Below are 26,022 nucleotides of genomic sequence, written 5' to 3'. Positions count from 1 at the left end.
TTCTAATCACATAATGTTGTAAGTCATTGTACTGTAGCTGATTCTTCACTCCTAATAATGATGAGAATAATAAAAAAGGTTAAAGTACAAAAGGAAGGTTCAGTTTTACAAAGCTTCCTTTATCTACCTAAATCCTGCTAAGGTCAAGAGAAAGTCTGCTTCTGACTCATAATGACATTTGAATCAAGTGCTGAATACACTTCACACTGTACAATTTCAGCTCAGGAAGGAATTGACTTTCTTTAAAAATCATGTGGTAACAACTTTTATCCTTTCTTAGCAAAAGTCCTAGGAGTATTCATCAAATCAGAGCATTTTTCTCTTCTGTAAGAGTTTTAATGAAAGTCAGTTATAGTTTTGATCCTATAGATGTTAAAAACTGGTTTCAGCCTCCTTTCAAGAAAAAATTTCCACTGAAATTCAAATGGCTGAGAGCATTTGCAGAGCCCATATCTAATGGCCTGCTTCAAACTCTTACAGCTGTGGGAAGGGAGCAGGTCTCCAGACACTGTCCATACTCAGATCCACTCAAACACCCTTATGGGACCAGCCAGCCTGGAGTGGCACAGGATGTACAAATTTCTGATGCACAAATTTCTGATTCCTAAAGGTTCTTCCTTTGAATTCTGCCATGTTTTTGAATGGCTTTGAATGGCTGGATCATCACAACTCTTTCCTGTACCCAGCTGAGTCTGGCATGCAGTCACTCTCATTGCCTCCATGCACACGAGCACTGAGCACTTCTCTGCCTCATTCCACCAGACCCAAGACCATCCCTTCTCTTAGCCTGCAGAGAGCTAAGTGGAAAAGGAGTGACTGTTTAAGCCCCAAAAGCAGATAATTTACTGATGATTCACCCCCCAGCACTGGCTTGCTGTCTGAGGAGGGGCAGCACTAGTTGGTGGAAACTGTGGAGATGCACTAAGGCAGGTCTGCCTCTTTCTGGGACACTTTGCCATGAGCTGACTTTCACCTGTTATGAAGCCATAACTGTTGTTTCCTGCCTCTCCCAGTAGATTCCTTTCTTCTCTCTGAAGTGGTGGGCTGGGACTCTTCCTCACACCTCTTGCACAGGGCTCTGTGGCTCTCCTGGACTGAGCTAGGGGTCATCCATGATTGTGCAGCTGCTGTGGAAGAGATAGATCTAAGAACAGATCTCCAGATCTTCTACATCTCAAGCAGAGGTAATTTGGGGAACAGTTGCACACGGGTCATGCTTGCAACCACCTAGTAATTCTACCAAATCTTTACTTCCACATTTCCCTATCTAAATTTCTCCTGGATTCAGTGTCACTCTTTTCAGCATATGCTGTGTTCCAGTGACATCTAGAGATAGAGACTGGAAATTGCAAGCTGGACGCTTACATAGGCATTGTTTAAAACATATTTCAAACTGATAAGCCAAAAGGCTTAAGGAACAATTGAAATTAAGATCAGGTGAAAAGACTCTTTCATGTTTTGCAGGATTGAATTGCTGCCCCAAGACCCATTCCTCACCTCATGTTGAGGAATTAATTTCATAAAGTGCCTACAGAGACATGGCACTAATTGACATAACATTTTGCTCTAGTACAAAGAATACAAGCAAGATAAAGGTACATCAGTACTAATGACAAAACACATGAAAGGGCAAATTTCATCAAGAGGACAAAAACACTTTGAGGTCAAAAGATCAAACAAATTGCTTCAGTAGCTGGATCCATTATTTATTCATTTCTACCACTACTAAATTACTCATGACATTTATGTATCAGTCTCCTGATCACAGAGGGTCGCCATGCTTGGTGATTCAGTCCTACACAGGACTAAGATATGGGCCCTGCTCTGGAGATCTTACCTGCAAGACAAGGCAGAACCAAAGGATGGAGGCGGTGGAACAGAGGGAATGGTGGCTCAATCTACACTGCTTTGTAGCCTGGCTTCATGTTAGGCTTCACAGTGTTCAACAGCTCACAGTGTTCAACAGCTTATCCCTGCAGGATCAAAGCAGAAGCAGCAGCAAGTCTTCCCCCTGTGCCTTCATTTCTTTAGGGAGCACAGGCAGGGTCCCTCCAGAACATAACCAGGGACTGCCAAGCAGGATTAGAGAGAAACCCACCACGTGCCTGCGTAATGCGTCACATGAAAGATGCAGAAATGTGTAAGCGGACTCTTTCAAAACAGACTCTGTGTGACTACAATCCACATCTGCTCTGGGTTTCCCCAGCAAATCTAGACTTCCTAAGTATTCCCAGCCCAACAACAGAAAGAATTTAGTGCTAATTCATGCCTGGACCTTTGCAGAACCTAAAAAAATATGTTTCTTTGATGGCAGAAAGAAATGTATTGTCTGAAGAAGGCATCAAGAGAAGTGTTTATACATGTATCAGAGGCCTGCATATCCAAAACTAAATTTATATATTTAAATATGCTCGCATGGACAAAAATGTGTGGAGAGAATGAGGAGAGACAAGCTGCTGGTTTTCTAAGGACTTTTGGTCTGAGCAAATGAAGCTGTGCCACCTATGGTCCAAATTCAGTGAACAGAAAAAATTCAGCTCAAAAGTAGAGGTCAAGTAAAATTTTGAAAAATGAAAGTCAGTGGATGCTTTGCTAGTATCAGCACTGCAAGACACAATCCTGAGAATATTGTCTATCGAATGCTATTAAATCCAGAGATATTTCTCTTGATCAGTGTATGCAAAGTAACTGGAAAAAAATCCATCACTTTTCTTCCAGCAGCAACTTCGTCAGATCACTAAACCACTAGAGAAAGCACCAACCTTATTGTTTCTGCTGTTATTTCTATCCAACAGCACTGCTGCTCAGCAGCCAGAGCTGGTGGCCTGTCCTCTGGCAGTCACAGGCAACTTCCAATTTCCTGGTGCCCATCAGAGCAGCACCAGTTGCAGCAGACTCTCCAGAAGATTCAACATGGGAACCTGGGAGAAAGCACTGCTTCAGGGCTGCTTTAGGGAGCTGAAATAAATGTAGCAGGAACTCTTCTGGGCAGGAAATGCCTCTTCAGTGAATATAAGACAGGCATCAATTTTAAAAGCCTCGTTACAGAAATACAGAAAAAATGTAGGGATCTTGGAAGATCCCTACATTGTCTCTTTATACTCAGTTGTTTAAGCTAAGCTTTCCTTTAAAGCACTCTTAAGGCCTTCCTCCTGAAAACATACCACAATGTGAATATTAGTAGCCTGAAATCAAATTGAGACAGTTAAGAAGATACTAGAAACTAATAGGAAACTAAAGATCACCTCCTATGATTCAGGTGAATGTTGGCCTTGATGATTTGTGTCTTTATTCCTGGAATCTCCACAGCCAACGAATGACAATTTTTCCTCCTCAGAGGGTACTGCCCTGAAGTTAGAATGCTGCTTTTATCAGACAGACAAAAAGTAATTAAATGACTGGAGGGACATGGTAATGTCCATTTCTGTGTGGCCAGGCCACATCCCATGACCACAGTGCTCTGGTACTTCGAATTTACCACCAAAGACCCAGCTGTGTATCAGTCTGAATCATTTGGAGAAGTAGCCAAGACTTGGAAATAGCACAGGTCCTTTTGCACGGTGTAAACACAAGGCAGCAGATGCTGCCACGTTCAGGCTTGGCTTCAGGTGGAGGCAGCCTGAAGGGCTCTGCGTCGCTCTGCTTGGAAGCAGGATGCAAACACCTCCCTCCCTCAACCTCTTCAGAAGAGATTTTTATCTTCCATAGAGTTACCAATGGATGATCTCGTTTCAGGGTGATTTAAATCAGTACTGGAACTGACTTCTACTACCAGGACAAATGAAACAACTTGACAACCCCAAGAAATGTCTTTCCCCTTAGTGTCCCTATAAACAGCTTATCACGAATGGCAGCGATGGGTGAAGATTCCAGGTACAGCTACTTTCAAAGAGAACAAAGTTCACAATATTTTTAATGAAGTAAGACCACTGCTGGACAATCAGACAGTTTCTCCATGTCACTTCAGCAATCTTACTGAAAGACACTTAAGCGTAGAAAATACTCTCTGCTCAATATTGCATGTAAGGAAGTCATACGGAATACTCATTCACATAATTTAACTAATGTATGGATTAATTTATGGGTTACTATTTACTGAAGGAACCTGGACAGTGGTTTTGTTCTGTACCTTGAAATTCATCTCCAGATGTGCACTCTGAGTTGCAGGCATAGGTCACAGACACAGTGTCAGATAGTGACATGTATCAGTCTGCAGGGCCATCTTTCCCTGCTGTTACTGAGCACCGGTGTGCTCACACCAATGTCTGTTCAGTCTGTTCACTGGGTGCAGCCAGGAGCCATCCCATCACAGAAATTTCTCTGGTATAGAGTAGCTAAAGGCTGATTCCTCTACGACAGGGGCTGCCCTTCAATAGATCTTTCTAGCAGGATCCTTGGGAATAAACCATATTAACCCTTCTTACCCCAGAATTACTGTCCAATTACACATCAATGCATTTATGTGATTTGCTGGGTCTACCTAGAAGGGCAACCCTTCATTTGCAGGAGAACCATTTAAACACCATTTAAATTTAGCCCCAGTACCACCCCTTCCCTGGGGTCAGCCGTCCTGTGATACCCAATGCTTGTCTGAGTGTACAGTAGGAACAGAGCTCTGCCCCTGTCTCATGGTGCGAGGGACCACAAACACTGCTGACAGCTAAATCCTCTCAGTGAGGAGCAGGATCATTCCACTTGCAACCACATCTGCTGAATTCAGCTACTTGGAGAGCTGAGCCTGGATTGAGCCTAGATCATGTGTGGATTTTCTTATTCGGGGGGGGGCGGTTTGATTTTTTTTTTCCCACTATCACAGCAAAGATGGGCTGTAAGTAAAAATAAAGAGAATAATAAAAATAACCCCATTTATTGTATACACAAGTCATTTTAATCAGGCCCCAAATTCATTTCAGAAATGTGCTGTCACATTTCACAGATGCAAGATACTCTAAAAAGAGCTGAAAACAAACTTGATCACATTTCTGGCTTTAGTCTAAAATACTGTGCATTTTGCTTATTCAAGAAATTAGATGATCCTCCTCTACCCAAAGTTTTAGACCTCAAGCCAATCATCTTGTTTTAGAGCCACAATATTCCAGAAGTCACAGTATTTTTAAGTTGGTTAATACAGATTATGTTAGAAATTTAAGGGAGGAAATACAACATTTCTGTATGAAATCAAAGCTGATTTTACAAGAGGATCACACACATCTCTATTAAATTAGGTTTCTTTTGTCTTCCACCAAAAAAATATAATCCTCCTTAAAAACAGCATAAAATTCCATTTGTTTTAGAAAAGCATACATCAAATAACACTGGAACACTTTATTTTAAAAGACTTTGTTGTCTCAGCTCTGTAGCAATGCTCCAATACACGTTAAGACTTGTTCATTAAGAGATCAATGACAGGCACACAGCAAACTTTAAAAAAGGCAAGCCAAGTACAAATCCTCTTTTGAGATTATTTTTGTATTTTTAATCTAAATGGGAAACAGTAGGCATGAAACATCTATACAGCAAACATAAAACAGCTATGCCACTTTTCCCTTAATGATCTCAAGAGCTTTTGATCTGGCAACTGGAAAACAACCTTCATGTTGCCGTGCTCAGGGGACAGATTCCTGACTGAGTATAGATGCAGAAGGTCATAGCACTTAAATACACACAGCCCTCTAAACCCACTTCCATCTCCCCAGTGGCAGCAGCACATGAGTTAGAGGAATGCTCAGTGACACCGATCAACACTGAACAGATAAAAGGAACAGTAACTCCTTCTGTGTCTCAGAGTCAGCTGTAAAAAACACCTCCCCCTGCTTTAACAGGCTAAATATCTACTTGTATACATTTTCACATTGTGTGAGGAACTACTGACCACTTAAAGATGTAATACAGGAATCCTGTACACTACAGCCTTGCAGAAGGAATAAGGAATTACCTGCTGACTGGAACTCAAGGTACATCTGTCCTATACTGCAAAATTAGAGTGGTACAGCCTGTAAGAGTGCAGCACGTCAGATAAAATTTAAAAAACCTACAAACAGGGTATGGCATTACAGCAAGGCTATCTGATTACTGCCTGGCTGTAAATAACACATGCATCTTCAGGGCAACTACATACCAACTAGAAGCAGGATGGCAGTATAGGAAAAAATGAGGAGTTCTGCTTAATTGTTATTTCAAATATTTGAAACTTAAGCTTCAATGACTTTGCATTTTAGAGTTTTATAATGGCTTTAGATGTATTTAGAGCCTTAAATGTCAAACTTTCAAGGACATTTAACTAGGATTTTTAAAGATACAGAGAGAGAAACAAAAATGTTACAGAGGTCTTGCAGTCCAGGAATCTAAGTTAATGAAAACAAACTCCAGATACAAACATATTTCCTAAGACAGTTTTTTTTTTACTAGTTTCCTCCTCCCCCTCCAAAGAAGCTCTCCAAAACAAAAAGTTATTCATTTAGGCTGTGCAAAAATGGAGTCCAGGAATAAAGGTTCAAGCCAAGCCATTGAAGCAATGACTAGCATGCACACACAGCCCAGGCATTCCTCTTTTCAGAGGTTACTCCACTCAAGAATTATCTGCCCATAGTTGTGCTCCTCATGCTCATCTCTGAGACAGAGTCAGATTTAGTAGACCACAGGTGACAGTCAAGGGCCTGATAGTTCACACAGTAAGAGAAAGTAGGCGTCTTACAGACTTAAATTACTAAATCTCATATTCTACAAACAAGAACTGCCAGCAGCATTTGGGAAGCGAGGGTTGCATTGCTCATAGCTGCATTAAGTAGATGTAGACTCAGAAGAGACAAATTAGTGACTTTATTTATGCAGTACCTTACTCCAAGGTATCAGCTCACAGTCAGCTAGAACAGCCTAATAAAACTATGCACAAGGCTGTGAATTCAAAACAAGCTTCTACATTCAGTAACACCTTGAGATTAAGCCTAAGTATCACTAAGAAGGCAATCTTGACTGGTAGGTCTGAAGGACGCAGACTTCACAACATTCCAACAAAAAAACCTTCATTTTTTGCAGTCTGAGCTTGGCCAGCCTCAGGTCCTACTAATAGACTTCAACAGAGTTTTCTATCATAAGCTCATTTTTACTGCCTTGGCAATTATGGGCCACATCCTTCAACATTTTTTAATCTATTTTCGAATGGATGAAAAGATTGAAACCTGTCTTCATTCTGAAAACAGATTTCTGTGGCAGCATTTTAACAAGTTGCTTTCAAAGCCTTCATTTTCAGCATTTTTAAAACACAGATAAGTATTCCAAATAAGTTTAGCTTTGACAAAGAAGCTTCAGAGTAAGATGACAAAACATGGTATTGTCAAAGCTTTTCAACTAGAACATACAAGAGGTTTGGGCTTATACCAAGGCTAATTACACTCTTAGAAACACTGTTTCAGTTAAAAATACTCATGGATAAAAATTTCTGCTTTCCTGCTAGAAAGATCAAATGGTTTGTTGCCACAACAAATCTCACCTCTTTAAAACTTCAACTGTGTTACGTCTTATTCCATCTCCTTATAATTTTGCCCTTCAAAGGTCAAAACACAAGCATCGCCAACCAAGCCACCTACCAACTGCAAGGTTCCTTCTATTAGAAAGGATTTTTAAATGAGAAGGAAGAAAATCAAAGATTTTTCTTATTTATTCCAAGCAGAATGACTATGGAGAAATGACTCAAGCTTAGGTAGCAAAAGTTAATGGAATGCCATCTGAAATGAAGACTGACTCAGTAACACGAGACCTGCGAGTCATTTGTTAATCTTCAATTCAAAGCCCACTAGAAGTACTTGTATAATACCAGTGAAATAGAAGATACTGCTTGTTTTAACTCTGGAGCAGGAGAACAAACTTTAAATGAGAACATCAGTTTTTTCTGGTATGTGATAAAATGAAAAACACTAATTGCTATGTACCCCCAAAAGATTCATTACTTCAGCAGTTAAGAATCAATACTAGGTAAACTTGCACTAGAATGACTTTATTCTGCTCATCTACAAGACTTGCATAAGATTTATTTTTGGATTTCCATTTGGTATGTGGGTATTTTATGCTTTGCATGAGGCATTTCCTCCTCCTGAATGTATTGCACCTTAAGAGTATACCATCTTCTGGAGCATCCTTTCTCTGGAACAGTTAAGATCTGTAACATCAGGCGGAATTTGTGGAGATTGAGAGACTAGATTTTTACAAGTGGAATTGTCTAGACCAGACGGAGAAAGAAATCATCATGTAATGCTCCCCTAATTGTTGCTAGTGCCTTAAGGGTTCATTTCTGAACTCAAAAATCTAAAAAAAAAAAAAAAAAAAAAAAAGTTCAAATGAGTTAAAATTGAAACATTTCTGTTTAGAAAGGCAAATATGAATAGGAAATAAAGTACATGTGATATTAAATAATACAGTTTTACCTAATTCTTTACTACTTAGGTAGTAAACCATTATTTTATCAATGTAATCTTTTTTTTTCTGGCTAAGTTATTAGTAAGTCTTAGCAGTAGAGATATGTCTCTTTCTTTCTTTCCAGAGAATACATGACATCACATCAAGTTTTTTAAGCATTTCCCGCTATTGTTATGGCTTTGCAGCTCAGCGTGTTCTGAATTGTTTCAGAAAAAAATTCCACATCTACATCAAAAGGAAGACATCTGCTTGTTTCAACACATGAATTAATTTCATTCTTCACAACACATATCCTACAAGCAGAATAGAAAATGCCTACAGCTAACTAAAACTAGCTTACAAGCATGGTGAAACAAACCTATTGTAGCCTCCAGTAAAGCTGAAAGAATTGCCTTCTAGAAAAATAAACCAAATCAACTTTCTGTAGTAATACCCAAACACGAATACAAAACTCTCTGTGTCAACCATCAATCCTAGGAAAACTTTTCAAAGCAGGGGAAAGGTTAGTGCAGACCCTGTTCCCTTCCCTGCTCCTGCAGCTAACACTACCAGCTCAGTCAAGCACTCTGCTTGCCAACTTTTGATGCACAGTCATGGCAGAAGCCAACACAATGTCTTTTCCTCCTACTCAGTGACAGAGGAGATACAATATTCCATCCCCTTCCTTCAAATGTTTTGGGACTTTTGCCCAAATGTTTTGCCTTGAGGAGCTCAGCTTGCCTTACCCCTACTTTGCTTCACACTAATACCTTGTAGTCACTGCAATAAATTTTAGAGAGGATCCAGTTACTTAGACAGCAAACAATTGATGGCTTATTATGCTGCTACTAAGGTACACCTACACTACAGGCTTTAAAGCTCTAGTCTTACAGCTACAGGGTAAGATCACATCAAGCTAATCTACTGATTAATCAGCTAGTACTTAATCATGTAGATTTTCCAATTTCTCCAAACAGCAGTGAGCTACACTTGCCACAAAGCAGTTCAGCCATTCTTCAGCAAGGCTGCAGTGCTAGTTCAAAACTTAGGCTAAAGCATTTCAAATATCCCAGAAATTATATTAATAAACTTTTATTTTTAAGCAACAACACACACCATTTGAATAAAACTCACACATTTAACTCAGGTGGAGAGTACTAAACTGAACAATCATCACTAATACATTTCCATTGGAAATGTGTTAAAGTTCACAAGGGTCTTCATTACCATCTTACTGAAGTTTTCTTATGTGTTTCTAGTCTACACACCACCTGTTTCATGAAGTCATGCAAATCAAACTGTAAATGTTCAGGTAATGGGGAAGTCCATTCACTGCAAAGATTCATTTTTCACAGAAGAGCCAGGATAGGTAAGACCAATACTGCAGGGTTCCTCATAAGAGTACAGGTATATTAGAAACCATGAACTTTCAGTTGTTCTTCCTTGACAATGCCAATCTAAAGGAGAGAAACAATACATTTTAGTAAAGATTACATACTGAGGCAATTACAACGACATTAAGTTATCACAATATTACACTTTGATTAAAGAAACTGCTATGTAGTGTATACACTCAATGAAACATTTTTCTAGTTTACAGACTTTCTGGGCCAAGCAAAACAACTGACTAAACAAAAAGAAAATCTTATCAGACATCTAATTTCTTCTGTAGTCCTAGGACTTATTCTTCGACAGTGTAACAACTCTGCATTATCATTTGCATCAGAGCAGGCCTCTTTCCTCTACAGTGTTTTCAGTCTCACGATTATGGTTTGCATGGAACACTTGATTTTACAAGCACAGAGCTCAAGTTGCACTGCCAGAGAACAAGTGGTGTGTTGTAACAGTGCAAAGGCACTCTACAGTGCTTTGATTCATACCAGAGGCTTACTCTCATACTGCGAGTGTCATTTTACTTTCTGGCTGAAAACACGAAAGAACTACAGTGGCCATCTTTGGCTGGGTAATTAGCATCAGTACCACCTGTCACCCTACTGCTTCCAGAGAGGTTTAGATATTTATCTGCAGTCCCTCACCTCCAAGAGGAATTGGCAAATGTTCTTCCTCTGGTCACCTTGCAGCTGGATAACTTCACCGTATTCAGGATGCTCAATCACAGTACCATTACAAGCAAATTTCTAAAAGAAAAACATCCATATTATAAGACATCTGATGAACATCATGATTTTGCTTAGTCAGTCTTTTCAGAAGAACTTTGTCTCAGAAGCTACTTACTATTCTGATGCCAAGACAGGCAAAGGGTAAATCAATTTTATTGGCTCTGAGAGCAAATGGAATATATCTGCTGACACATACATACACAAACTAAGCTGCTGATGGCAAATTCAGGCAATGACAGGATTAGCTACTGTGCAGAAGGAAATGGCCAACAGTCATTGCAAGAGTGAAAAACAAAGTCATAAGATACAGCCTTTCAACTTCACACTATTTTAAAATAAGTATTTTTATCCTGGCAAAACTAAAGGCCTCTATTTTGAGCAACGACTCAGCTGTAACAGAGGCAGGAATAAAAACCAGCTCTACTTTAAACTGATTTTATTCTTCATATCAACAAAGCCAGAGATCTGTGAAATTTAAAAGAAACATTCAGAATATATTTTATTTACTTTTTAAGACAGAAACGTTTAACCTTTCAGTGCAAAATCAATGCAAAATCAGTGTCACTGGACACTGATAGGTGTTTTGAGAAAGGGAAAGGAACTCGAATATGAAAGAGGCATGCACTGGAAAGAATGAAGTGAAATAAATATTTTGTTACTTAGTATTAAAAGCTATCTTACTCCTTTATGAACAATCATTATCAAATCAACAACTTCACCTTTTTGAAAGCTTTCACAAGTTTCTTCTTGTCATAATCATCTGCAATGCCCTGAACAGTTGTTAGTGTCTTTCTTCCGTTTCGTTGCTGGATCCTTATATGAATGTAATCCTCAGTCCCCGCCGGGAGTAAGTCGTCACCCTTTGTTGCATCAGCAAAGGGGTCTGCAGGAGGAAAAAGATTAATGTAATTCCCACAAAGGAAAACACCCAAGTTCAAAGCTAAGGAGGAAGATTCCCACTTCACAAAAAATTGTTATTGTATTCAGGGTATCATCTTGATGTTTAATCCCGTTTAAAAACACACTGTTAAAACCAAAGTGCTTTTTCTACGGCTGTATTAAGTGCCATTAAACTACACACTCAGGACAGCCCTCTCAACTACCACGCACAGTTTCTTCCATGCCTTCCCAGGTATGAATGATTTTCTGCTTCAGTGTCAGTTTGCTTCATTGTTTCTTGCAAACTGTAAATCCTGAACCTGAAACCATGGCTCTGAGAGAACACCAAATGCACGTAAGTTTTAGACAGCCACATACATTTAAAGTGAAATAAATCAACTGTATCTCTTATCAGAGCAACTGATAAGAACAGAGAAATGGAAAAGCTCTAGAACAGACACTTCGTACAGCTCCAGAACGAAAGACTCTGGTCACTACCACACTTCCAGCATGTTAAGGCATGGATGTAACTCTTGGCTACTAATAGAAATAAAAGAGAGAGACACACTCTAACAGATGCCAGAGTCTGCCTGTAAACCAGAACTCCTCCAGTCAGCAGCTTTAGTCAAGAAATGTAACAAAATTAACTTAGGCTTAGACTAAAGAAAGGTCTGTTCTCAATTTCTTTCAAGCTTAGCATTTATCGAGCACAGACAAAACAGAAAAGCATTCAGAAAGAAGGGGGCTTCTGGGTTAACACTTCTTATACTCTGTACTTCACATAAACATACTTAACACTCAATCAAGAAATTTTACAGCCCTACAAATGTCCTAATCAGTACCTCTAAATAAACCTTAAAGCATGAAGTACTTGATAACATTTTTGTACTAATCAGAACAATATTTAAGAGCCCATGTAGGTTAAATAGCCATGCAAGCTACAATTCCCCCAACTTCCATTCAAAACTCAGCTCTAAAAACACTGGTCAAGTTTTGCCCTCCACTAGATAGAAATGCTCCAAATGGGTATAACTTTAGCAGAAACACAAAAAGTAGTTCAGCTGCAGATTCTTGTCAAAACAAGAATGACATGAGCATTAAAGGCACTGAAAGCATAAGGAGGATTCAAGCACCACAGGAAACAAGTACAGCATTGGGAACCTTGACTAGATCAACTTCTACTATGGAATTTGTTAAACCATGCTGAATTTTACTGTATCCCACAGCTTGTGGCTCAAAACACTAACAGAGAATCTTTGTCAAAGAAAAAGTGAAAGAAAAGGAGGACTTGGGAATGAGGATCACTTGGCAGAGTTTAGGACTCTAGGTTGCAGATAAGCCAAGATAGCTTGGCAGAGTTTAGGGCTCTAGGCTGGAAATAAGCCAGCACTGTAGGTGTCAACACTGGATCCCTTCAAACAAATCCTCTGGGCGGCACCGTCCTTAAGCACAGGTTGAGCTCCCAAATCATGACTGAACGTAACCTTCTCACATGGCTTATAAGTGCAGAAGATCAGAGTCCAAAGTGTGACCAAAAGCCTGAGACTATTGTATAAAGTGCTAACTTGCTCACTTCTGCTGCTTATAGATAAGGCAGGAGGAGAACGCTGGCTCGGTACGGTTAAACTTCCCTGCTGATAGGAGAGAAATGATCTGCCATCTGCGTAGCTCACTCTACACCAACAATAACCTTTGCAAGGCTAGTATAGCGGTTTAGGACTCTGCTGAGGATAAGATGCGGCAGCAAACCAACTGTAACTGATGAAATTATTTCCTCAGCAGAGGATACGAGCCCTTGATACGGGGTGTCAGAGCTAAGAACATGGCAGAACCTCCTTCGGGAGCAGCGAGCGGCTGAGCCTCGCCTCCCGCCCGAGGTCTCCTCGCCGCACACACTGAGCACGTCCCGAGGCCGGCGACGCGGGAGGACAAGGACGAGCGGCCGGCGCTGCCTCACGGAGCACCGCGGCGACACCGCTCAATGTCACCGCGGGGGCGGGGGGCCCGCGGCCCTCGGGGAGGCGGAGGCAGGACGGCGGGGCCGGGGGCAGGACGAGGGGGCCGGGAGCGATGGGTGGGTTTGCCGAGGGGGTGGCTGCGGGGGCGGCGGGGTGCCGGCGGTTCTTACCGAAGGATTGGAGGTTCTGGATCGAGGACATGCGACTCTGCGGCGAGAGGCTGGAGCTGCAGGGAAGCGAGTCCGCTCGGGTCACGTCTCCGGCTCCGCAGTGCCACGCGGGGGCGGGGAGCGGGAGGGAGCGAGGGAGGGGTAACAAAAGCGGAGGGACGCGGGGAGCGAACCCGAGCCGGAGGGCAAGGGCGAAAGGAAGGAGTAAGAAGAAAGAGGAAGCGCAAAGGGAAATAAAACGTGGAGGGAGGGACGGACCCCCGCCCCTCGCCCGCACCGCCCCACAGCACCGCCAACGGGCGCCGCCCGCCGCGCTCCGCACAAAATGGCGTCCCGCACGTGACGGCCCCTCAGCAGCGCGGTGCCCGGAATCACGGAGTCAGTTCGTGTGGAAAAGACCTCTGAGGTCATCGAGTCCAGCCCCTGACCGAGCATCAGCATGGCGGCCAGACCATGTCACTGAGTGCCACATCCAGACGGTGACTCCATCACCTCCCTGGGCAGCCTATTCCATTGTATAATCACCCTTTCTGTGAAGAAATTCCTTCTGAGGTCCAGAGGTTCAGAGGTTCCTTCTGAGCCTGAACCTCCCCTGCTGCAGGCTGAGGCTACATCCTCTTGTCCTGTAGCTGGTTCCCTGGGAGAAGAGACTGAGCCCTACCTGGCTTCACCTTCCTTTCAGGCAGCTGTAGAGAGCGATAAAGTCACCCCTGAGCTTCCTCCTTCCAGGCTAAACACCCCCAGCTCCCTCAGCTGCTCCTCATGTGACTTGTGTGCAAAACCTTTCACCAGCTTCATTGCCCTTCTCTGGACCTGCTCCAGCACCCCAATGTCCTTTCCCATAACAACGTTCTTCTCCTCAATGGATCCCCAACAGCAGTGCTGGCATGTTGCCGGAGCCCAGTGTTCTCCATGCTGCTGGCCCTCAGGGACCCCTATACTCCAGCAAGGGTGATTCCCACGGAGACCCTTCCATACTCCCATCCCTTTGGTTTGGGTACTTTAACAGCTGATCTGAAATGGGAGAGTGCTTCCCCATTAAAATATGTTGGAAACCCCACTCCCTCAGGCCCTCAGTCCCTCAGGACTCCATTTTGTCCCTCACTGGACAAATGCTGCTTTAAATGCTGAATGTGGTGAGGGAGGCAGTCAGCACCCCACATACCGCCTGTGTCTCCCCTTTGGGCATGACTTGGAGACACAAGAAGTTCCAGCTCAGCATGAGGAAGAACTTTTTTACATTGAGGGAAGCAGAGCACTGGAACAGGCTGCCTGGAATGGTCATGGGGTCTCCATCTCTGGAGACATTCCAAACCCACGTGGACACGTTCTTATGTCACCTGCTTCAGGTCAGAATGCCTTGGCAGGGGGGTTGGACCAGGTGATCTTAAGAGTCCAGTCCAACCTTAACTAACTTGTGATTCTAAGAACTTTGCACCCTTTCAGGTGGGTGCAGCTACTGTTCCCCAGTCCCTAGGGTCCGCCTTGGATCGCTGGCATGTGGCCTCACAAAACTCCTATGTGACGGCCACTCACTGTCCATCCGTGTTTTGGGAGGGTATCAGCAGTGTAGAGGCTGCAATGGGAAAAGTTTGCTTTTAAAATGGTCTGCAGGTGTTACAAAGCTTGCTGTTCCTTATGAGGTGATTAATGGCTTTGCAGATGTACAGTAAGCTAATTCCTCTGGCAGAAGTGGCAGAACCTGTATTTCTCTTTTATTTTTTTCCATTTTTGGCTTTTATGCTAAATTTCAGTCCTGTTATATCAATGGGATATTTTTTTCTGTGATCCAAGGTCTGGCTCAGCACTGCAGTAGTTTTATGAATGCTAGTGTGCAGTGGTCAAAGTTTCTAGTCCTGGTACTTTGCAAGGAAGCTTTTCTTTCTCCCATGGGGAAAGCAAGCCCATTAGCCATGGCACAAAACCTCTGCTTACCCTTTGCTACCATCGATTAAACCTTCCACTGTACTATGGGCTGTAGAGGAGGGTTGTTTAACTCAGTCCCAAGCAGCTGCAAAAGGCACTATTGGGGCAGTAATGGGAGGATGGGGCAAGAGCTTGAGGCCACAATTTGGACAATGTCTGTGGATTAAGGATGCAGAGCTAAACACTGAGAAACCTTCTGGGAAGGTTGGGGAGGCTCAGGACACCCATCCTCAGGGACATGACTTTGGGATATCAATAGAACCTCTCAGGAAACTTATATTACTACTAGGAAGGAATTACTACTGTGAAGGAATTTTGGCTCTGATATATTTGTGTTAATCCTATGTCTCTCTGCAAGATTTTGTTGTATCTTTTACTCTCCCATCATCATCCCATGAAACTTTTTCCTGGTGGCAAAGCAGGTCCATCACCCTTTTTTTCTCCCAGCCACTGTTTTTTGTTACCTTGGCTCCGCCAGTACTGGTGTCAATGGGACACTGGGATGAACCAGATCAGCAGACTGATTTGAGTTAAAAAATAAACTCAAATATTAAAGCCTCAGATCCACTCCACTTGCATAATCCTGCAACAGTTGTGCTGCGAGAACCGAGGAGGACAAGGCTGGCCATGGAGGAGAAGAACAGCGGATCTTCAGACACAAACCCAAAGTCTGAGTCTGCAGGTGTATATACCAGTCATTGTGTCAATTCTTCTGCTTGCTCTGAATCTTCATGCATTTAAAATAGTTTTTCACTTCTAATTCTCACTACACGGTTAATCCAGTCCTATGGGCTCACTGGGCAACTGTGGAATTCATCCTACAGTTTACAGACAAATGAGATTAGGTGTCTGGGAAGCAACAAAGCTCCTTTTATAAGCCAAGAAGATGTGACTTTGTTATCCTTAAATTGAAACAACAATGAATAGTTCTGGCAGCTGAAGAGGGGATGGAAACAACCCCCAACTGCACAGCCTGGAATGCACTGTGCAGCAATTAAAATAAAGGTGGTGGCCAATGCCATCATTGTTCTCATGGCAGCCTTCCACAATGTCCATGTGATTTGACGGGGCCTCTGTGGGGTTGTGTCAATGCAAAGAACTCTCCCTTTGCTGTCTTCCTCAGAGAGAGCTGCTGGTCTCGATGTCACATCCATCTCTAAGGTCTGACACAAATCCTGTCTGTGCCAGCACATTGCACCAAACTTTGGTGTCTGTGCGCAGAGGCAGGTGGCATCCTGCTGGAGATGTGCTGCTTCGTCCATTGCCCCTCAGCAGGAGAGTTGTCCTGAGGTCCTTTGACCTGACTGAGTCCTTCCCATTGCTCTTGAGCAGTCACTTGAGGCGATAGACTGAAAATCCTGGTCGTGAAGGGCTTCCAGTCACACCAGACTGAAGAAAGGTGGGCAAAGCAGACATAGACCTGCAGCAACTAAAAGAGGTAGAAGCAATTAAAATAGGTTTAAAACCTAAGTAAAGGTAAGAGGTGTTGCTTAACTGTTAAATTTCAGATTTTGAAAACTGTTAAATTTCAGATTTCAAAACCTGTTTAATTTCAGACCGTCCTAGAGCCAAGGCTGGAGTTAATCTCATTCACTAATATGAGACATGAGGGTTTAAGCAATATTTTGGGAATGAGACTCTCGTCTTTCCATGACTAATGAATAACCTGCCAACAACAGTACCAGAAAAGAACTTAATCTCTAATTAACTTGATCACGGCTTCAAGCTACTTAAATGTAATAGTTGCAAGACCTGGTTGTGAATAGCAATTAGAGATCCCCTTGCTTGCCTTTTACTGTATTTCAGTTCATCTGTCAAGCTATATATGAATCGTTACAAGTTATTTATGACTGGATAAGCCTCAGGGATTAAAACTAGGAGCTTACTGACATACAGATGATAAATATGACATACTAAAGCCATAAAGTACACTTTTGTAAAAAATGTCACCCTACTGCAGAACCTCACCTTCATTGGGTATTCTCAGAAGCACTTGAGATGCTCTTGAGCAGCAGGGGTAACCCAGACCAGCGGGAGAAACTCTGTTCTTCCAGAGGATTGCTGTGTTGGAAAAATGAGCTGGAAATGGCATGAGGAAGCCTTGCATCAGGCAAAAAAAGTCAGCCATGCAGTAGGGCTAAACCTGTGCTTTAGTTTAGGACTCTGTATGACATCTGTCTTTGGTTGTGTGAAGGTAAAAGGCCACGCTTCTCTGCACCTGCCCCTCTGTAACCAGAATGAACACATTGTTTTTCACTTCCTACAGACACAGTTTTAATATATACTACTATTATTTTTCCAGTGCAGCACAGGATTATTTTGAGTTGTATACCTTAGGAGCTTTTACAAAGCCAAAATTTAATTTAATTAGGGCTTGCTCCAGTAGGCAGATCTCCCGTACCTGGCCCTGCAGCCTGCCTCACCAGAAATGTCAGACTTGTATGCTGACCTGTCCTCTGCAATGGTCTGGAAACCAAATTACTGCTTGAAGCACATGGTGTTCAAAGAGCAGTTTAAGCTGCCTGACACAGTGACTGTGCATGAAACGTGCAAATGGCATGTAGCAGCACTAATTTCCATCCTGCATGCCAGCAGTGCAACTGCTCTATGCACAAATGCTGCTCCACTCCAGGGCCAGAAGCTGGCATTTGCTGGCCTAGAGTTGGCATTCTGAAAATAATGTCAAAGTGCTGGATCCCTGAGAGATATGCAAAAATATTTCCGACTTTGATTCTTCTTCTTGAACTTTAATCTTCCCTGCTCTCACAACACAACTCTACCTACAATATCCAGCGCCATTTGGAATCTGCACATCCCAAACCTCTATGCAAAAGGCTGCCCAGTAGCTTTCTGTCAGGAAAGAAGAATTGCAAAAGTGCCAGAAGAAATCCTCCCTCTTCTATCAACGGAATAGTTTTGAAAGTGGCTGTAACCATGTCAAGCTTGACTTGTATTTTTCCATCCAAACTCCAACTCTGGTGCAAAGGCTCCACACTGTGCTAAGGAAGGTCTTGTGGCTGAAGTCCTGAGCTGCAGCCTATGCTTGAGCTGCCCAGCTGCTAACAAGTTGTCCCAACAAGCATGTGCTACCTGGGAGACTGGGCTAACTGGAAATTGTGCTGATGATAAACACCTGGATACCCAGCCTAACTCACGAGAGTGTAGTTTGGCTGAGCTTATGTACATGGTCAGATTTCAAGATACACATATTTTCATTTGAAACGTGAGGGGTTCATTCTCTGCAAAATAATCATTGCAAACAAGATGATAAGTTTGGCATTAACCACTAGATGGTCCTCTTTCTCAAATTTAAAAAAAAAAAAAAGTGCCTCCAAAATAAAGCCAGTCCTGGCTTTTCTCTGAACCTGAATGTTAGTAGAGAACAGTTTCTTTGTAAGGGTAAATGTTATTAGATGTTATTCATCTAGTTGACTGAACTGACATGGTTTTCTGAATAGGTTTGAATACAACTTTTCATAAACCCTCCAAACTCATTTAGTGCAACTGGACCTCCACCCCACTACAGAAGGCTGGGCAGATTCATAGGTCAGGCAGTAGTTCAAGGCATTTACAAACTTTTCCCAGACTAGTATGTGAAACAATAAGAGTGGTGAGCTGGGGAAGAAAAAAGTTGCTGTTTCTCCATCCAGCTGCATCAAATGTCTTTGCTTTTGTGTTTTTTCACCTTCTGTTTGTAGAAAGCTCTGACCAGCAAAAGAATTACATAAAAAATGAGATTTGGATTAGTTCTTTAAGAAAACTAAATGGGAGGATTAGTCATCAAAACTGTAGTTTACTGTTGGCCTCTGGTCTGGTATTGTCTTGTCGAAGAATATTTCTCTGCGTCAGGCTAGCTGGACCCTCTTGGGTCACTCCAGACTCCAGGCAATACCTTCCTGTCATCTCCATTCATCCCCCTCAGCATTTCCCGCCCAGAAGCCTGACCTCTCCTTACCTTGGGGAGTTGCTTTCCTCCTCACAGCCCTTCACACCTGTGTATCTACTACTGCCTTTTGATTTAGTTGCATCCCAGTGCCTCCCTGGTCAGCCTTCCCACTGAGACATTCCAGCTAGCAGCTGCCTCAGCCCTGTTCCTGCTCGTAACTTATGCAGGAATTTTATGTGCAGGAGTCTTTAATTGTGTGTGAGGTAGGACTTGAGTTCTTCTCCAGGATCTTCTAAAAAGAAGACAGCATGTGCCCAGCTTCTTCCTCAGAAGCAGGAAAAGAATGGAAGTTTTAACACACAGACTTCTGCACTTTCACTACAGACCAAGCTGTCCTCTAGATAATCTTTCTGGTTTGGTCTTTCACAACCCTGGTTCCCCTGACAGCTCTTTCCTAGTTCCTCTCAAGTCTGAGTGGCTTTCACATTGCTGTGCTGCATGAGCTGACTTGCTTTTTTCAGCCAGAGCATCAGCCCTGCTGTAGACGGGGTAACAAAATAAAATCAAATCACAGCTGCCTGAAAAGACCTTGAGAAGCCAGGATGATTTCTGTGAAAGCTTGTGGGTACTGTACCTAGCACTGTGGTGGTTCACTTGTGGTCTGGTGGATAGAAATGATGATGTCCAGTGAATGAGAATGAAGTTTACTTTGGTAAGAGAAATGCCTCATGAGGCTCATTTAAACAGACTGTCACATAATTTATTAGTCTTAATTGCTGACAACATTTTACAGTAGCCATTCATTAAGTCAGAATGATTAAAAGTGAAAATGAAAATACTTGAATGAAAGAGAAAATAAAAGCTCTTGAAAGTGGCAAGTAGTGTGTCCAGAACAGATGCACAGCCATGATCCTTCTTGTAGCAGAGAAAAAGCTGTGAAGTCCTTGGCACAGAATTTTGTGAATGTTGAGAATTTACATGGGTTCAGAAAGCAAGAGTGAAAGAGAAGAAACTCATCAAGGGCTACGTACCACAAATAAACATTTGGTTTGGGAAGTCTCTGGACCACAGGGCCTGAGGGTCTTTGAGAAGAGTATAGTGAAGAACGTAAAAATAAGCTACCCTGTATTTTAGACTTTTCCATACATGTCCTTTGTTGTCCACTGTCAAAACCAAGATACTGCACTAGATCAGCTTCAGGCCAGAATGAGGATAGATGATCATATTAGAGCATTTTAAATGCTGGCTCTCCTAATAATTTTTTTTTTTTTTTGTATTTTTGTATGGCATATTATTTTGCAAGCAACCTTTACCAAGAGGCAAACATTCTTGACATGAAGACATTGCATAATTTTATTTTATTGGTAACTTTATATATTATTAATATATTATATATTATATAATTTTATTTTATTTTATATGGTAACTTCCATGTAGGTGACAATCAGTGAAAATGATCTGTGCTGTGGAAAGGCTCACATTGCAGTGTCAGCAAGACTAGAAAAAGTAAATGAGATGAAAAAACTTTTGCTTCTATTTTAAGATGACAGGATCACTAGCAAAACAACAAAGCAAGAAAGGTCTGTATCCTGTGTATCCTGGAGAAAAGAAACCTTTACTCTAGCAATTGCCTGCTAGAGATCATGAAAGGATACTCACATTTTATGATCAAAATGAATGCGAAAAGCAGTAAGGGAAAAGATCTACAATGAGAAGCCATGAAGAGTTTTATTTACTAAGAAGATACCCTCTGCACACATGCACACAAAATTAGCACGGCAGAAGCACAGCCACTGCCTGGTTCTTGGACGCTGATTGATTTTTAGGTAGGGGGTGTTTGCAAGGTTCAAAGGCAACACGCTAAAAGATTTCTGAGAAAAGCATGTATATCCATTATTGATTGTGATAGCTGTAGGAAGACCTTTTGTGCTACCATGGATTGAAGTGCTCTTCATATTTTGAAGTTGTGATCCTGAGTAGTCTGAGTAAACTCTTGAAAACTTGGATGAGGAAGACACTTCTTTAAGCTGCTCTTGGGTGGAAATTGGAGAATGGAAGAGTATTTCTCAGGTTTCTTTACAGTTTTCATTCATACATGTACCCACAAAGCAACTATTACAAAGAAATGAAAAATCTCTGCAATTAGTGACTGTACTCTCCCTGTGGTACTTGATGCTTGGATGGTGAGTAAGGGCAGGGCCAGGCAACATTTCATCATGCTTCCTCATAAAAGTACCTTACAAATTACCCATAGCAAATAAAATAATTTCATTTTTCACCTTTTGAGAGGTGTCTACAGTGAAATAGCATTATTTGTGCTTTGACATTTTCCCAACTTGAAGTGTCTTTATAGAAAAACTCAACATATTTGTTATTGAACTTCGTCTTCATCCTAATGGGATTGCAGGATTTCCTATGCAGTCTTAGTTTACAGAGGGGGTCAGGCCTCAGAGCCCCCTTTCAAAGCACAGCCTTAAAATTGTTCCTTCGGGTACCTCACCAGGAGCGGAACATGAACACGGGTCTGTGAAGAGAGGGCTGTGGCTCCCAGTCAGCCCAGTTACACTTCACATCTCAGCCCCTCTGCAGGATGGTGCCCATGCAGTGAAGCACCTGCCAGTTCAGCTGCTCTCCCCTGCAAACCTTAAGAGTAAACAAGGTCTTAGCTTCCAGAGCAGCAAGATCCCTAACAGCAGGGCTGTGGTGACACATTAGTCAAGAGACAGGGTTAAAAATAACCACTCAGAAGAGACACCTATTGTGGAAATACAATATTGTTTGAGATGCTGGCCTGTCATGCACATGAAATTTTCTCTGCCACAAAATAGTGAGGGCCTGCTTAAGCACTGAATCACTACTTATTTAATCAGCAAATTGTGCGCTGTGTTGCAGTGTGACTTAAAACTTTCACAAAGGTGGGTTGATCCCAGCTGTGGGTTGGGGCTGAATGAAACAAGAGCTGCCATCAAGATCCTAAGCAAAAAGCAAAGATGGGACAACAGCAAGAGGAACAAGGGAACGATGGAGTGTGTGGACTGACTGTCCCAGCTTGCTGGCTCTGATAGCTCCCCACTGTCCCCCTGTTCTTTCTCCCCACAACTCACCCTCAGCCACGAGTGTTTCCCCCTGCAGACATGCTCTTCAGGCAGAGCATCTCGGCTGGGTGGCACAGAGAGCGGCTACATCCTTTGCAGATATAGCTACTCCCATCTGCCCCCCCCCGCCCCCCATTTAGGGACATGGCAGCAGTCTCCTGCCCTCTGCTGTCTTCCTGCTGGGGCTGGGGGCTCAGTCATGTATCCTGCCATGTCATGCCATGCCCCTCCCCTCCAAAATCCCCTGGCGCCGCCCTCGACCCCTGCTCCCTGCCCTGATCAATGGCTTTTTAATAGAGCCTCCATTCTCCTACCCCTCCTTTTGTAAATTTAAATCCTGCTCGCTGGTACTGCTGACGTCCTGCTGGCCCACCTCTTGACTCCCCCTCCCTGCTTCAAGTCCACCACTTCCCTCCAGTATAAAAGGCACATGCCCCCATCAGCTTCCCTGCTTCTGCTTGGAGCAGCGACTACCCGAGAAGCAGCTTCGGTGCACACAGGTGAGTGCCTTCCCCGGTCTGCTTCAGCGCTCGTCCAGGCTCCTTCTTGCTGAATTTCCTTTTTGTCCTTTTGGGCTGGAGCTTACCTAGGTTAACGTACACAGCTGTGCCCTGCGCTCAGTAACTTTTGCCCAGTTTTTGTTAGCGAAGCGGCCCGTGCCGAGGCAGGGTGGCTGACCCCGCGGGCAGCGCTGTGCCCTGCAGGGAGAGCGTGGGCGGCACCGGGCAGCACAGCCCTGCACCTCCCGGCCCTGAAACCAGCCTGCTCCCGGGTTCTGATCCCTCGGGGCGCTTCCAGCGCTGCTTTCCAACAGGAAAGCTTTCCACGTATGCATCGGAGGGGGTGTACACAGCCGCTGAGCTCAAGAAAGATGCTGGTTTAGGGTGTAAAGAGTTAATAGCACATTGTCTTCCGAGGACAGCTGTGGTAGGGGTATACCTGATGGATCTGCAGCAGAGCTCGAGTTTGGTGTGATAAGAACCCCTGTGGGCCCAGACAGGCTGGCTGCTCTGAGAGGCAGGCTGATCTCCGACTCCTTGTAAAGCAGATCCATGGCAAGCTCCGATACTGCTGCTTCACCGTAGCTTCGTCTGTGGCTTTAATTTTCCCCGCTCATGTCAGTGAAAGTTGCCAGACTTCTGTCACAGGTGTTGCTCAGCCAAAGTTTAAAGACTCAGCTTTAAAGATTCGGGGTACCAAGCAGAAGTGGCAAGTTGATCAAATGACTGTGGTGCTGAATTTTGCTGAGCTTCAGGAGCAAAATGATTCCTGAAACTTTTAATTGTGTCAAGTTTGGTTGCAACTAGTCAGTTTTAAAATTTTTACGATAATTTAATAGTTGAAAATGGAGGCACGCAGCTTGACTGTGTGGCATCTTGTTCTTTTTCAGTTTTCCTTTTGGAAGAAAGCTGCAGGTCTGGACCTGAGGAGATCACAGACCATCTCAGCCACACAACTCTTGAAAAGTCTGTGCATAGGTAACCAGGCTTTTTGCTTAGTGACAAGATGGAGCTGGGTGTTAGGAATGCTCAGGGTCAAGTTTGTGGCAGTACCTCAGACTCTGTTTCTTCCCATGTAAACAGTGATGGGACAATTAGGTGTAGCAAAAATTAGGGAGGATTAGAGCTGCTGAGTGCCCTGATTACTTAGGGTGGCATGTTACTTACTGAGGCACGGTGGGAATGATGTGCTTCACAGAAACACTAGCCAGGAGAAGGGTATGAACAAAAAGTTCAATATATATCAGTGCTGTAGAAAGTGGCTGCAGCGGCACAGGACCAGCTGGTGGGGACTGAAGCACAGCAGTGCTTAGGAAAAAGCGTGTGCTAAAAGCTTTTCCCTGTATATTTTTGTCTTTCATCAACAATGAGCTCAAGGCAAGCTCTTTTTTTCTGTAACTCAGTTCCAAAAAAACCCCTAGACACAAAACCAGGGAGCAAGTAACTGGGAAAACCTGTCAGCAGCCCTATAAACTCAACACAGAGATGCCTCAAAACACCTTATTTTTGTCTCACTGAACCTAAGGTTTGGCTATAAATGGAGCAACAGGAGAGGTACCCCAGCTGAAACTGAAGGCAGAATTCACCCCATGTGGGTGAATTCTGCATGCTAAGATAATTTAGTCCTGATTTTCATGAGATTGTTATGCTATATTCAAGTCAGAAAAAGTTAATTTGCAGTTCTGAAATAATGAGTTAAAATCGCTTTCCTCTAAGCTGCCTGGTAAGCCACTGTCAGTGTGGGAAAAAGTCCTTGAGAAACCTTCACTGAATACTAGGTGTGAAGGAGCTTTTGACTGCATTTTAGTGAAAGACACAACCAACTTCTTGATGTGTTTTTGCTGTGTGGCCTGTTTGATGTGCTTGGGAGCATCTTGCATCAAAGATTTTCATTCATGCTCTGCCTTTATTGAAAGCAGGCTAAGATTTTGGCAGCAGCTGGGGAAAAATTCCACCTATACACAAAGAGAAGCCGCTGTGTAGGCACAGCTGAGAGGTTTTCCTACAGCCTCTGTGCCTGTACATCTACATCACTTACACAATGCTTAAGCAAATAGGCTCCTGCTCTATAGGCACAGGCTCCAGGATGTCAAATGCAGAGGCATACCTTGCATGTCATAAGACAGACTGTCCTGGCGTGACAGCTGGGAGAGCTGCCATGAGGAAGCTTGTACAAAATGCAAGAGACAGTGGTGACCAGAACCTGGCTCCCTTCCCTTCCTGGATGCAACTTTCCCAGCTCAGCACCTTCTGTTCTGCTCAGCCCATCCTATGGAAGCTAGGAGGGATTTCTCATTCTGTTGCATCTGGGCGCATTTACAGGACTGGGACATCTACCAGTGGAAACTGTAACTGGAAATTGTAATTTTGCATGCTGGCAAAAAAGGGTGTAATGGCACAAGAGGAGCATTGCCATTCATACTGAAGTGCATTAAGTTGTAAAAAGAGTGTGTAGAACACAAATGTTAGACACATTTTACAAGCAAGGAAAAGATGGGGGTGGTAGTGGCTAAAACACACTTTGGTGACCAACGCCTGTGGTCATACAGAGGGCCATACAGAATCAGCAGTGAACTCAGGGTCAGGACTCGAGTGTCCTGTGAAGGCTTTCACTGCTGGAGAGAAAAACCCTCCAGTTCTTACCTCAGTAGATGGCCCACTTCATAGCCTTTGCCTTCGAACAGAAGCGCCCAGGACACCCCCAGCATGAGTGTTCTGCACAACTTAGAGCCATGAAATGGCTCTGATGGATGGGAACGTACTGTTAAAGTTGACACATTCCTTCACCTTGAGAGCTTTAACTCATATGTGTTCCCCATGTTCACTCTTCTCCTTACAGCCTTCCCACCACTGCTCCATCATGTGGCATCCAATCTCCTGGACACCACGTGCCCAGTGGTCACCAAACCACTTAAAGCTAGTCACTGTCTATGTCCTGATGCTCTTGGTGTCGCTCAGCTTTGCTTCGGGACAGAGCAGGCCATTTAAACATCAGATAGACAACAGAAGTAAGTATGAGTCTCACCTGACATGGTGACCCCACAGTCTGTGCTGCACTGAGGGATCAGGGCTGGGCTGTCAGACAAAGTTCAACAGC

The 26,022-nt window shown here is 43.2% G+C and overlaps 2 protein-coding genes across 4 annotated transcripts in view; one reads left to right on the top strand and one right to left on the bottom strand.

The window, feature by feature from the left end:
- The window catches only part of LOC119698120 (prolactin-releasing peptide-like), a 43,099-nt gene that overhangs the window by 13,879 nt on the left and 3,198 nt on the right, over positions 1–26,022 (top strand). The window contains exon 2 of the mRNA XM_038129702.1: positions 25,765–25,933. Coding sequence (XP_037985630.1) covers positions 25,765–25,933 — 169 coding nt within the window. The remainder of the gene's footprint in view (positions 1–25,764; positions 25,934–26,022) is intronic.
- Positions 4,852–13,835, bottom strand: EIF1B (eukaryotic translation initiation factor 1B). 3 transcript variants are annotated; one of them, XR_005256067.1, is made up of 5 exons: positions 13,519–13,764; positions 11,231–11,394; positions 10,428–10,529; positions 9,619–9,848; positions 4,852–8,301 (listed from the first exon to the last, which is right to left on the bottom strand). XR_005256067.1 is itself a non-coding variant. In XM_038129703.1 (4 exons), the coding sequence occupies exons 1-4, from the start codon at positions 13,547–13,549 to the stop codon at positions 9,804–9,806; spliced, it is 342 nt and encodes a 113-aa protein (XP_037985631.1). In that variant the 5' UTR covers positions 13,550–13,835; the 3' UTR covers positions 9,468–9,803. The 3 variants fall into 3 exon arrangements, 1 of the variants encoding a protein (XP_037985631.1); XR_005256068.1 differs by having other exon boundaries at positions 9,663–9,848; positions 13,519–13,682; XM_038129703.1 differs by lacking the exon at positions 4,852–8,301 and having other exon boundaries at positions 9,468–9,848; positions 13,519–13,835.

The sequence above is a fragment of the Motacilla alba genome, chromosome 2 (genome assembly GCF_015832195.1).
Source record: "Motacilla alba alba isolate MOTALB_02 chromosome 2, Motacilla_alba_V1.0_pri, whole genome shotgun sequence".
Lineage (NCBI taxonomy): Eukaryota > Metazoa > Chordata > Aves > Passeriformes > Motacillidae > Motacilla > Motacilla alba.
Note: the sequence above shows the minus strand (reverse complement) of the source record. Positions and strands in the feature narration are given on the sequence as shown.

Bases quoted from the DNA above. Each gene is read 5' to 3' on its own strand.
- EIF1B (XM_038129703.1), bottom strand. From the start codon at position 13,549: ATGTCCTCGATCCAGAACCTCCAATCCTTCG. The intron at 11,395-13,518 runs GTAAGAACCGCC...TTCCTCCTGCAG, and splicing joins CCAGAACCTCCAATCCTTCG to ACCCCTTTGCTGATGCAACA. The intron at 10,530-11,230 runs GTGAAGTTGTTG...TTTTTCTTTTAG, and splicing joins TTGTGAAAGCTTTCAAAAAG to AAATTTGCTTGTAATGGTAC.